A 13,212-nucleotide genomic window follows, 5' to 3' on the forward strand; every position below is an offset into this window, starting at 1 on the left:
CATATTCTTGACTTTTTCAAATTGAGTTTAAACTAATTTATTCTCTTGGGCCTTAGTACTTTTTTAAAAGACATTTAACCTTATCCTTAAATCTTGAGAGAAAATTTATCAAGTATGTGATACTAAAGGAAGAGTTTGGAAGTTGAACCTTCATCAGAGGAACTTTCAACATGGTTGTCAACTTCCATAAAGCTACATTTTTTACTTCTTTATGTGATTTTTCTTCGTTAAATGAATCAGAAGATTCAAAATATGTAATTGAAGATTTATGCTTAGATTTACCTTTATTTTTGGAAGTTCTCTTTGGCGTCGATGGTGTCGTCCGAATCTTACGGATAGAACATTAATTTTTGTAGTGCCGATCTCTCTATACTTGAATCAGATAATATGTAATTTAAAATAACTTTTAAATTATTACATTGTTCCCCTTCCATCTTTTTCTTCTTGCTCCTGTAGCGGTTAGTTCTATCAAAAGTCGGTCGACTCTGATATTAATTGTAGGACTATTGCGTATGAAAGAAAGGGGTGAATCTCGATAGTCTATTCATTCAATTTCATCTTTGTATCAAAGATACTGGTAGCGGAATTAAACGAACAAAAATGATATGCGAGATTTACTTACTTCCCAACCCCCCAGGGTTGGTACTTTTAAGGCTTGTGTACGAGAGGCGCCAGTTTACTAGTAGTCTTTTTCTGGAACTCTTTTCGAAAATGGAAAAATCTGTCTTATAGTCAAAGTACAAGATCATATATTGAGAATTAAATCGATATAAAATAAACACTCGAAGTCGAGACGATCTAGAAGTCTTGAGTGTAATGCACCCCTCCTAGAACTTTTTCGGTTGCACAAGTAGAGCTTCGGTCATGTTAATGAGCACAATAAAATCTGAGAGTAGTAGTGAATTCTTGTTTTTGATGTTGCTCATTGAGGGATTATAAAGATCCTTCTGGGCACTTAGATCCCTTTCCGAGTGCCTCATATCGATTCAATCTGATCTGACTCTGTCAGTCTTTATCTAGCCAAGTCTCATCCTGGTTCAGGTGTCTGGACCAACGCAGGGTATTTGGATCATTTGAGCACCTAGAATATGATCCGAGCGCCCAAAACTTCTTCAACCCAATTTGACTTGAGTTGACTCTAGGCATGGTATGGTTGTGTCTATTTGTTTCTATTATGCTTCCTTAGTCTTGCTTCTAGCTCCTGATTCCTGCAAGATATATATACAATAAATAAGCAACCTAAACCTAACTGTAGTCTGTCTTACCTACTAAACTTACCTGAAGTGTTACTTTCGTATGATTTCTTTTTACTAAATATTCGATTACCCTTGACCTATTTGGGCATACCTTTGCCTAATTTCTAGTTAGGACTAGTCACTCAGTGAATTTCCCACCTGTAAACATTCGGTTCTCCAGACCTGCTTGAACTTTTTTTTCCAAACTCTAGTTAGAACTAGTCACTTGGTAGGCTTCTCACCTGCCAAACATTCTGGTTCTCCAGACTTGCTTGAACTTTCCTTTGCCTAATCTTTAGTTAGGACTAGTTGTTGGAAATTTGAATGGAAATAAAAGGTGGTGGAAGGATGAAACTCCTTTGTGAATGAGAATATAGTCCCACATTGAAAGTTTCAAGACATAGTTGTTGGTTTATATTGTGTCACAAGCATTGAAGTTGTGAACAAATGCATGGGGAGAGGCTCTCTCTCACGCATGGGTGCGTAGGGGGGATGCAAATCCAAGACCCGGATTGTACTGAACCAAGAGTGACTCGTGTTCGAGCGCGACCTACGCATGTCGAATGCCAGACCGGTCAGGGCAAAAATTGTCCAAGCGAATGAACCAATATTTTGCCACTTGAAAATGTTTTCTTTTTGCTCAAATGATAAGTATGCAACTAATGCATGCATAAATGCAATTTAGTGATGCATGAACGTATGGATGCAAATTGAATGCATAAACATATGGATGCATGAATGCAATTTAATGGCATGAATGCAACGTATAGATGAGAAACTCTATATATGACTCTAAGTCTTGAGCAAAGAAAAAATAATTCGAACAATCCACCTGCAGCCCCGTCTTTTTTTCTCTCTGTCTAGTTTTTCTTTCGACTTGACAAAATCCCATGATAACATTCAGGTATTATCTCAGTCGTCACGATCTGCCTGTGCTTGGTGGTTAACGCGGTTCTGTTGTTGTATCCTGGGAAACAGACGTCCGTTGTGACCTCTAAGCACCACCGGAGGGGACGAATCTGTTTTAAGGAAACTGCATTGAACGCAGGCCTCGACATCCTCCACTCAGCGTCTCGACACTCGACTCTCGCCCACTCGGCTCTCAGCCACTCGGCGACTCGGCTCTCGGCCACTGGGCGACTTGGTGAGTCGGCCACTCGGCTCTCGGTGACTCTGCCACTCGGCCACTCGCCCTCTCGGCAATCTGCGACTCGGCCATTCGGTCGACTCAACACCGGTGATCAAAAAATATCAGCCCCTACTAGCAGCTTGAAATTATCAATTCAAACTATCTCTACAACATAAGTTGAATTGTCTAATTGGATTGTCTTGTAATTTGAATTCAGTAAAGAATTAATCTCTCCGACAAAGATTGTCTATCATTAATCACTCAGTAGACTTCCCACCTATCAAGCATCTGGTCACTCTTGACCTGCTTGGACTTCTTGCTCAATTTTCGATCCTTTGACCCCTAGAAAATTTCTTTTGATATCCGATCCTCGCTGACCTATCGACTTATTAGACGTCCAGTCCACTGACCCGCCTAGCACCCTCAATTTGCCAAGTCTTCCTTGCCTAATCCCACTGACTAGGACTTCCTTGCCTAGCCTCCAACTAAGACCTTCCTTGTTAATCATCTGGTCAACTTTGACATCCAAATATTAAGTCTTGTTTAGATCAATCCTTTGTCAAACTGACCAGACCTCGATACATTGTCAAACATCGAAACCCTAGAGGCAGACTGTACCAACAGATCTTTGATAAGTGGGATCGATTACATCGCATGAGTCCAATGATCATGAAGATGTCAATTTTGAATGCTTTTCCTCTTGCAAGCCCTCCTTTATATAGCTAAGTCATCATGGAAATTTAAGAAAGATTCTAATAAATTTTCTTATCCAGATTTAGTTAGAAAAAATCTAATAAAATCTTTAAGAAGAATTTATTAGAAACAATCTAATAAACTTATCTTATCTAGATTTATTTAGAAATAAATCTCTTAATAAGATTTTATTAGAAAGAATCTAACAATCTTATCTTATCCAGATTTATTTAGAAATAAATCTTTTTATAAGATTTTATTAAAACAAATCTAATAAAATCCAACGGATAAGATTTGCTATCTTTTTAATAAATTTCTATTATATTAATTTTGTTCTTATCTTTAACAAAATCTTTTAATTATATCTCGCTAATATTTAACGAGATTCCATAATTAATATTTTGTTAATTTAACAAAATTAATTTACAAAATTTTATAATAAAATTTTGTACGAGAAGAGATGAAATTTCTTAGCGGAAATTCTTATAAAAAATTTCTTTCTTATTCGAATTTTTCCCGAAAAAATTCTAAATAAAATTCAAGAAATTTTCTTTTATAAATTGAATTTCCTTATTCGAAATTTCTCACAGAATTCTTTCGGAGGTCTTTTATGGTCTTCTGAGGTCTTCAAGAATTCTTCCGAAAGTCTCCAAGAATTCTTCCTTAGGTGGATTTGAGGATTTCCAGAGGCTACAGTAGGGACCTCGAGGAGGAATTGATTTTGGCCTCCCGATGGGCTTAAGCTTCCTATGTTCTCCATCGAACACACAGCTTAAGTCCATCAATAATATCTCATTCCACTAAAGAATTATTATTGCACTACCGCACCAATCCCATATTATAATATGAGCTCCTTCTTACTATAAGTACATTAATCTCCCCGTGTTTAAGATATCGTATGTCCGTCAATTAAATGAGTTACTGACAACTCGAATTTAATTAACTTCTAATCCAAGAGTAGTACCACTCAACCTTTGTTATCATGCGGAACTAAGTCCACCTGCAGGGTTTACATGATAATCCTTTATGAGCTCCTCAAGGGGACATCATCAGCCCTACTGGGACACGGATTCCTTTTATAATTAACGGCACACCTTATAAATAGTAACATCACCCAACTTACCGAGAATATTTGATCTGACGGAAAGATCTCACCCTTTGGTAAATCAAAGCAATAATTACTAAATATAGGTGCCCGTTTATTATATCGGGATTAAGAGCATGTACATCTATAGTAACAGAGGTTTAGTTCGATTATATAGTCAGTATAAATCGAACAATCCTCAGATGGTCCTGCTCAATACACACTGAGTGTACTAGTGTAATTCTATAGTCAAGACAGACTAAGACCAAATTACACTACAACCAGTCCAATGGTTTGTCCAATCCATCTTGGTTGTGAACACTGTTTATAATCTATAAGGAACTGATAACATGGTCTTCTGTGTGTCACTCTGCACACCATGTTTATCTACAATATAGATTAAATGGACACTTGCATAAAAACTAAATGCAAACATTGACCAAAAGTAATTCTCATTTCAGAATGTTTATTCACATAGATAGCTGCATTGAGAAGTCTGTTACCCAAAGGGCCAAGCAATGCCATATTTTTGCTTTGTGCATTTTACAATGAATTATGTCAAAGAGTTTTAGATAGGAACCATTTAGAACAACTCGAGGAAAATATTGCTGAAACTCTATGCATGTTAGAAAGGTATTTTCCACCCGCTTTCTTTACCATTTCGGTTCATTTGACAATTTATTTAGCAAGAGAGGCTCGCTTGTGTGGACCAGTCCACTTCCGCTGGATGTATCCATTTGAAAGGTAATCAATATTATACAACAAATAATATTTTGTTATCAACAACTCTTGATTGTGAATTTGTTTTGTAATTTAGATTTATGAAAACACTTAAAGGGTATGTGAAGAACCGAGCAAGGCCAGAGGGTTGCATAGCTGAGTGTTATCTCGCAGAAGAAAGAATGAGATTTTGTAGTGCATATTTTCAAAAAGCTTCTAGTATTGGTGTTCGTTCTGATCGGAATGAGGATTTGGAGAATGGCTTAGTGGAAGGTCGTCCAATTTCTAAAGGAAAAGAAAGGATTTTAGAAGAGCAGGTATTGCAAGCTGCACATCGATATGTATTATTCAATACTGCAGAAGTTGAACCTTATTTCCAGTGAGTATATTTGATTGCAACCCCTATTAGATATTCATTGTCTATTACATAATTCGTATATTATAACATTCACCCTTCAATGATTTTAAATAGGATGCACATTGAGGAGCTTAAACAAGCAGATCGTCGTTTCATATCTAACGAAACATTATTACAAAAGCGATATTACAGCTGCAAGTTAATAATTTATATACTGTTAATAATACTGTTTGTTTTTTTGTTACACAGGTTTTTATAAACAAATCAAAAAAAAAGGTTAGTCTTTACATATTTAATTTATAGGTTTTAGTATTAGTTTTAATTTTAAGAATGATACTTTCTCTTTATCTTATTTTTCTATGCAGGCGAAGACAAGATAGTGACGATGAATCAAGCAGAGTTTCCGGCGGACCACGATGATATCTTCGTCTTCTATCTTTTCTTCATATATCCTCAGACTTGTTTATTTAGTATCAGGATTTTGTATGGATTTTTCGCATTTTGATGCATGTGACTGTTGGTTGGTTGGTTGGACAGACTTATAGACATGTGTACATGTCTATTGTAGATATTTGTTGGATTCTGATGTGACTGTTGGATGTTATGTGATTGTATATTATGCATGCTATGGATATTTGGTTGTTATGGATTCATGTATGTTATGGATATTTGGATGAAATGAATGGATGTTATTGCTTCATTTGTATTAGATTTGATATATATGCTTGTTTGTTACAGGTTATATGTATTTATGAATCGATCCGATTGGATTGATATTGTTTGTATATACAGGATAATCACCAAAATGAATATCGCATTGAGATTTTTTTTTTTTTTTTGCAACGAAATCAGCGACGAATTTAGGATTCATCGCCAATTTGCGACGAAATTAGCAACGAATATCAGTTCGTCACAAATATATCGTAAGTTTACTATTTATCGTAATTTGCAACGAATTTAAGATTCGTTGGCAAATTCGTCGCCAATTGGCGACGAACTCCAAAATTCGTCGCCAATTCGTCGCCAATTGGCGACGAATACAATTTCGTCGCCAATTGGCGACGAACTACAAAATTCGTCGCCAATTGGCGACGAATCCATAATTCGTCACCAATTGGCGACGAATACAGATTCGTCGCGAATTGGCGACGAACTACAAAATTCGTCGCCGATTGGCGACGAATCTAACATTCGTCGCCAATTGGCGACGAATTTTGTAGTTCGTCGCCAATTGGCGACGAAACTGTATTCGTCGCCAATTGGCGACGAATTATGGATTCGTCGCCAATTGACGACGAATTTTGGAGTTCATCGCCAATTGGCGACGAATTATGGATTCGTCGCCAATTGGCGACGAATCTTTATTCGTCGCCAATTGGCGACGAAACCATAATTCGTCGCCAATTGGCGACGAATTTTTATTTTCGTCGCAAAAAATGGCGACAAATGTGGATTTTTCGACGCAGATTTTTGGCGACGATTTTGTTGCGACTAATTGTGTTTCGTTGCAAATTTCGTCGCCAAATTTTTTGGGACGAATTTTTTGTTAAAATTCGTTGCAGATTTCGTTGCAGAATACCTGTTTTTTTGTAGTGTAGCATTAGGGAATACATTATGGAGATGTCAAATTTGGTTACAAAATTTAAAACACTAAAGTTAGAAATGTTCGAAAGTGTGCTTGTGAACTGATTCTAATCTCTCTGCTTATACATTTCACTCCTTTCAAGATAAGTTACAATACTCAAAAGGAGAAATGGACACTAAATGAACTTATAACTGTGTTTACAAGAAGAGAGATATTAAAATATGACACATCTCATATTGCTGACTTTGCATCCACATCTCGCACTAAAACAAGAAAAGGAAAAAGGATAATACTATGAGTAAGGGCAAACAACTTGTAACGACTGAGACTTCAGAACATAAGGTTCAAAAGTAACAAGATACGAATGAACTTGTTACTCAAAAGTACTAGGCTATGGCTTATGTTGAAGAGCATATCCTCTTCGACACCTCAGCGGTTCACACTGCTGCCACACACTTAGTCTTCTCCATCTCCGCCAAAGCGAGTTCTACCTTCTCTGCCACCGGAGCTTCTCTCATCCTCTGCTCCTCCTCCATCTTCCACTATTGAGGCTCCTTTCCCTGCATCATTGACAATGATAGAACAACTTTACTCAATTTGGAATTGATCGAATCAGATTAACAACAACGAATCAATCACCTTCTGCTTCGCAGTGATCGTTTCTTTATAGGTAGAGTTGCACATGCCCATCATCTGCTTCATCTCCAATCTCAACAGTTTGAGCTCTGCTGATATGTCACTCTCTAGCATCACTTCTCCATATGATTTTGTTAGAGCTACCTTCTCTGGGACCTGAGCTTCTCTCATCCTCTGCTCCTCCTCCATCTTACATCGTTGACGCTCCATTTCCTACAACAACGACAATGATAGAACAACTTTACTCAATTTGGAATCGATCGAATCAGATTAGCAACAACAAATCAATCACCATCTGCTTTGCAGTGATCGCTTCTTTGCAGGCCAACGTGTACATCTCCATCGTCTGTTTCAGCTCCAATTTCAATAGTCTGATCTCTGCTTCCACTTCTTCAACCTACAAGTTGCATCAAATACCTATCAAACAATATTTTTTTTTAAAACATTTCTTCACCTTTTGTTTGATTGTGCTCACTGAGATTGTATGTGAATTGGACGACGCATTCTCATAGGAGATTGAAGAGTATCCACTGTCGAACGAGGAATGCCATCTTTCAAAGTGTTGTTGTTGTTGTTGTTTATACTTTGGTATTGAAATAGAAACCTTACTTTATCATTCCAGTTTCTTTATGCAAATTCCATGGAGCCAATGCAGTCTCATTTGGCACTGTAAAGAAGTTTCAAATGTAAGAAGTTTATCATGTTTTTTAGAATCTAAAAGTACTAAAGTTTATTGTAATATTCAGATTCAGATTCATACCTTTCATAACATTTCTAGGGATATTATTTGGAATTTCAGGTTTAGGAGCTGCTTGGATGGGGATTTGCGGCCGGAGAGGTGGTGGAGCTAACCTAACAGCATTCCTCATCGAGGAGACCTTCCCTTTCGAGACGACAAACACTGTACAGAAATCAGGCACTGCTTTGCTGATGCTTGAACTCAGCTCTGTGCTCCTAAATGATCTGTCAATAATAGTACTTGCCCTCATATGGTATGATTTCATATTCGTATATAAGTAGGGGTGTAATCGAACCAAGCCGAGTCGAATAGTAAGAGGCTCGAGCTCGATTCGTTTTCCCTAAGCTCGAGTTCGATTCGATCTTTAATTCTTAAGCTCGAGCTTAACTTGTAATGAAATTAAATAGGTCGCGAACGGCTCGAGCTCGGTTAAAAAATGATTCGTTTTAAAGTTAAACGAGTTTAGTTTGAGCTCGGTTCGAAAATAGCTCATTTAAAAGTTAAACGAGCTTAGTTCGAGCTTGACTCGTTAATATATAATATTTATAATTCATGTAATAAATAAATATATATATATATATATATATATATATATATATATATATATATATATAAGAGTGAAATCCTGCGTGCATTAAAATACGCGACTGTGTGCGACATAATATCCGAAAAAATTTTCAACGCTTGAAACAGTAAAATATATTTTTTTATTTTCATTTAAATTTTTTTATTTTTAATATTATAACCCAACTCCTAAACCCTAAAGAGAAAATCTTAAATGACTTAATTGTAAAATAAAAAAATATATAAAATAATATTATTTACCTTCAAATTTTTTTTTATTCCCATGTTGCGCACAGTCGCGCATAATATCAATTATATATATATATATACCTCTTAACGAATATGTTTGTGAGCCTTTAAATAAATATGTTCGCGAGTTTACGAACTAAATGCTGTTAAGCTTGAGCTCAGCTCGATAATATTTTCGAGCTCGAAATCAGACTCGAATTCAGCTCATTAACTTAATCAAATGAACTCAAATGATTTTTTTTTTCAAATCGAGACTCGAATAACTCGCGAGCAACTTGGCTTATTTGCACCCCTATATATATAAGTTGAATCTATTAGAGTGGAATCTATAATATAATAAAAAAAGTGTTATGATAATGATAGTTAACTAACTTACCTAGAGAATCCACCATTAGGCGACTCACCGATCACTAGCTTCTCTATTGGAGACTGCGAAACAAACTCAACGATTGCTTTGGAGACATCGGAGCCCTTGAGTATGATGTCTTTGCAATGAACCTGTTCGAGAATCAGCACTCAATTCAAAGGTAACAGTCTTGAGGATTCTCCACAATGCATCACAACACAAGATCTTGCTCAAACTCGAATGAAAGCATTCAATGGATTTGCGAAATTAACCAAGTCTACTCACATCTTTCCTTGAGCAGAAAATTTGATATGGGATGAAGATTTCCCTCAGGGCATTGTTTGTTGTAGAATTTACTGTGTATATATATAGACATTAGATTCAATGTGAGAATTTGTGAAGAAATAATAATCATTGCAGCAAAAGGTGGAATCCGCCACCCCAGCAGCTCCACACGGTCGGCTCCATGACCATTTGTGAGGAGGTAAATCAAAAAGCTATAGTTGGTCACGATGGAGGAGGGTATTGCCTCAACTTCATCGAGATTCGACCCTTGTCCACTTCAGCAAGTCTATTCCGTCATAACCAACTTAATTATGCCCCGGGAGCAGAAACAATAATCATATCACTCTAAAGATGATCATGTAATGCTAACATTGACATTATGTGACATAGGAATAGCAAAAGGAAACATAAAAGATCGAATGATTCGGGAAAGGGCCTGAACGAATTAGGCGGAAGATCAGAGATAGAGCATACCCGAGGGTTTGGTGTTGACATGGATGATGATGAGGGTCTGCCCTCTAGCGACGATATTATCCAAAGCCCATCTAAAAGGACTCTGGCTATTCTTGTCGATGGCCACAGCCACAAGAGGCCAGCCTATGCCATCTAAATTCTCCCTCAGATGCATTCCTTCAAACGTGTTTCGTGCTTCAAATCCGATAACACAATGACAACGACGACGACAACGATGACAACTAGAAGATCTCTTGCATAATGTTGTCGCTATATATATATATCTTTCTTTTTGCTTCTATTTTATTGCGAGGTGAAGCGTGGAAAGAGGGTTTCAAATCCTGGTCTAATTTGTTTCATTGGCCAAGTGATGCCTTAAATTATCTCGTTAGGTTTGGTATATTTAGAGTTTTGAATTGTGACAAATATAAAGAGGAAGATTATGAGGAATGATCTAATAATATCTCATGTCAATCATTATGGTTCACCTTATAAATTAGGAGGTTTGATGTGGTTTGTTTAAGTTTGTTTATTAAATATTTTACTTATAAGTTTTAAGTTAAGTTTGAGTTTTTATTATAACATATTGATCAAATAAGTAAAATATAATTTATTTTCTCATTTTTAAAATATACAATTAGAAGAAGGGCTCATGGATCTCTTTTTATCTACCTCCAAAATGTTGCTTCTACCGTGGCAAGTCGATCGACTTTGAGAGCAGTCGAAACAATCGCATTACATTTCTAGTCATCGTAGTCGCAATGGCTAACTGCTCCACACTCCATCGTCGAGGCAATGATTGGGTGTTGCACAATAATGTTGTTGGTGTATAGCTAAGCAAGTGTCAATACAGATGAAAAACACATTCACCTCATTCAAAAATGAATAGAGATACTCTATTATCAAAATTTGTATTACTAAAAAACAATCAAATTTACGAAATAACTGAATCTAATTTTTAAATTCAAGTCGATTTGTTCAGTTTAACTGAACTTTTGCTCACCTCTAGCTACACTCATCGCTGCTAACTTGCAGAGAGCCACGAGCTATGACCGTCGTAGCCTCTCTACAAATTCCCAACAAGGACATGATTATCCTCTCTACAATGCCATAAGTTTGCCATCGTGAGCTCTAGCTCCCTTTGATAAATTTTTTCATCGGAGATGTTACAACTCCTACTCTCTGCTTTCGAGCTGATCTTATGCCTACATGTCAACACTCGTTAGAGAGTGTCGATGATGATTAAGGTGACCCTTTTGACAATTAAATTAGTGTTGGATTGACTAGATGAAATGGTAGAGGAAGAGTAGAGTTAGGGTTTGATATCATCATTAGTTGTCCTATTTATAGAGTCACGCTCCCAAATCCTAATGGGCTATTGGGTCTTGGGTCCGTCGATTGTTGGTAGTATATGGATCATGCTCCGATATCACTTGTAAGTAATTGGATTAGTTTACTTCATAGAATCATATGTACTTCAGAGTCCTTTGGTTTCAATAGGATTTCCTCTCCTTTTCTTCTTAAGTGTTTACTTTGTTTACTATTATTTCTTTTATTTTTTTCTTTCTTTTATTGATGATTTTTTTATTGATTACGTTTTTTCTTTATCCACTTAAGAGTAAATAAAGTATTAGATTTAGTGCCCTACAATAAATTAGAATTCGAATCGAACATTTACGGATTAATTAAAAATTATTATTTACTTTGATTGTTGATGTAATTAAATATTTCTAACTCAAAAAATTCTTTCGAAAATAAATCTTCTTAATTTTCAATTAATTTCAATCCTGAATAGAAACATGATCAATTAATTAATAAGGGGTGTTTAATTGAGAATTATCATACCCTATCTAAAATTATCAATTGATTTAAGTTATCAATGATTTCTAAATAATATAATATTACTGTTATATCAGTAAAATGGATTATAATTTCGAATTCTGATTTAAGATTTTTCATGATTTTAAAATTAATATAAAATTTAATACAAAAATACCCTTCATCAAATATCAAATTGCCCGCAAGCCATTTTAGCACTACCTAACGCGCTTTTCCAAAACCCGTCGTCCCTCTCGCATCTCCAAAACCCCAACTGACCCTCTCGCATCTGTTCTCCGCTTTGCAAAGTAAATTGCTTTTCCCACCCCCTCTGACACCGCACCCCCCCTCCTCCTCTCTCTCAGCCATTCAAATGACCATTTTACCATTTTTCTATTTTTTTATTTTATTTTACTTATATATATATATATTTTTTAATTTTAATTAAAATTGAAAAAAATTGAAAATCTATATAAAATTGGAAAAAATATAATAAACAAAATTGATTAAAAAATAAAACTAAATAAAATTTATATAAAATTTTAAAAATAAAGTATTGATAAAAAATAATAAATAAAATTGATTAAAAAAATAAAATTAAATAAAAATTGAAAAAATATAGTATTGATGAAAATAATAATAAATTAAATTAATTAAAAAAATAAAATTAAATAAAATTAAAAATATATTTATGTTATTTTTAAATAAAAATAATTTAAAATAAAACTAAATAAAAATTTTAAAAAATAATAAATAAATAAAAGAGGATAGAAATGTAATTTGAGAGGGAGAGAGAGGACGTGAGAGAGTGGGGGTGCGGTGTAAGGGGTGGGAAAAACAGCTCCCTTTGCAAATCGTCAAAACCCTAGCAACTCCTCGCATCTATTTTCCACTCACCAACGCGATCGTAGGAGCACGGCCAAGCGAGTGAGCAGGAGGAGCTCTTACAAGGTGAGAGATTTGTTTGTTTGATTTTTTCGAAACTAAGGTCGTGCCTTCGGGTGATTTAATGAAGTGAATAGAAATTTTTTGCCGATATTTGTCACCTCATGGTTCTGATCTTACATTACGTGATTCAATGAAATGGATGGCATTCCTATTGAATCAGTAAAGTTAAATTATGGCAATCATGTTCTCATGCCCACCACCTCTAATCCCTTCGTTCAGTAGCAGATAAAATGCAGATTTATTGCTAGTTAATGATTTTATAATAGAATAAGCCATGATTTTATAACACCTGTGAGTTTGATGGAGGAGTAATGAAGGCATGATTGTATCCCCTAATGACTAAATAAATAATGGAATAAGCCATGATTTT

The 13,212-nt window shown here is 35.5% G+C and overlaps 2 protein-coding genes across 2 annotated transcripts in view; one reads left to right on the forward strand and one right to left on the reverse strand.

Annotated features, from left to right (window-relative positions):
• Positions 1-7,705: 7,705 nt before the first annotated feature.
• On the reverse strand, positions 7,706-10,251 carry LOC141827064 (uncharacterized). Its single transcript, XM_074714345.1, has 6 exons — positions 10,117-10,251; positions 9,369-9,490; positions 8,201-8,403; positions 8,050-8,107; positions 7,916-7,970; positions 7,706-7,837 (listed from the first exon to the last, which is right to left on the reverse strand). Exons 1-6 carry the CDS (start codon positions 10,249-10,251, stop codon positions 7,706-7,708), a joined length of 705 nt encoding a protein of 234 aa, XP_074570446.1.
• Positions 10,252-12,786: 2,535 nt separating this feature from the next.
• Positions 12,787-13,212, forward strand: part of LOC141836522 (uncharacterized) — a 38,260-nt gene continuing 37,834 nt past the window's right edge. Inside the window, exon 1 of the mRNA XM_074724032.1 lies at positions 12,787-12,845. The gene's annotated coding sequence lies outside the window, so the exon portion shown is untranslated. The remainder of the gene's footprint in view (positions 12,846-13,212) is intronic.

The sequence above is a fragment of the Curcuma longa genome, chromosome 1 (genome assembly GCF_044706935.1).
Source record: "Curcuma longa cultivar G26 ecotype Majalengka, Jawa Barat chromosome 1, ITB_CL_G26_1.1, whole genome shotgun sequence".
In the NCBI taxonomy this organism is placed as follows: domain Eukaryota; kingdom Viridiplantae; phylum Streptophyta; class Magnoliopsida; order Zingiberales; family Zingiberaceae; genus Curcuma; species Curcuma longa.

Excerpts from the sequence above, each read along its gene's own strand:
- LOC141827064 (XM_074714345.1), bottom strand. The coding sequence starts at position 10,251 with ATGCATCTGAGGGAGAATTTAGATGGCATAGGCTGGCCTCTTGTGGCT. Across the intron at positions 8,404-9,368 it reads CCTAATGGTGGATTCTCTAG|ATCATTTAGGAGCACAGAGC; the intron begins GTAAGTTAGTTA and ends TATTATTGACAG. Across the intron at positions 7,838-7,915 it reads CCAATTCACATACAATCTCA|GTTGAAGAAGTGGAAGCAGA; the intron begins GTGAGCACAATC and ends TGCAACTTGTAG.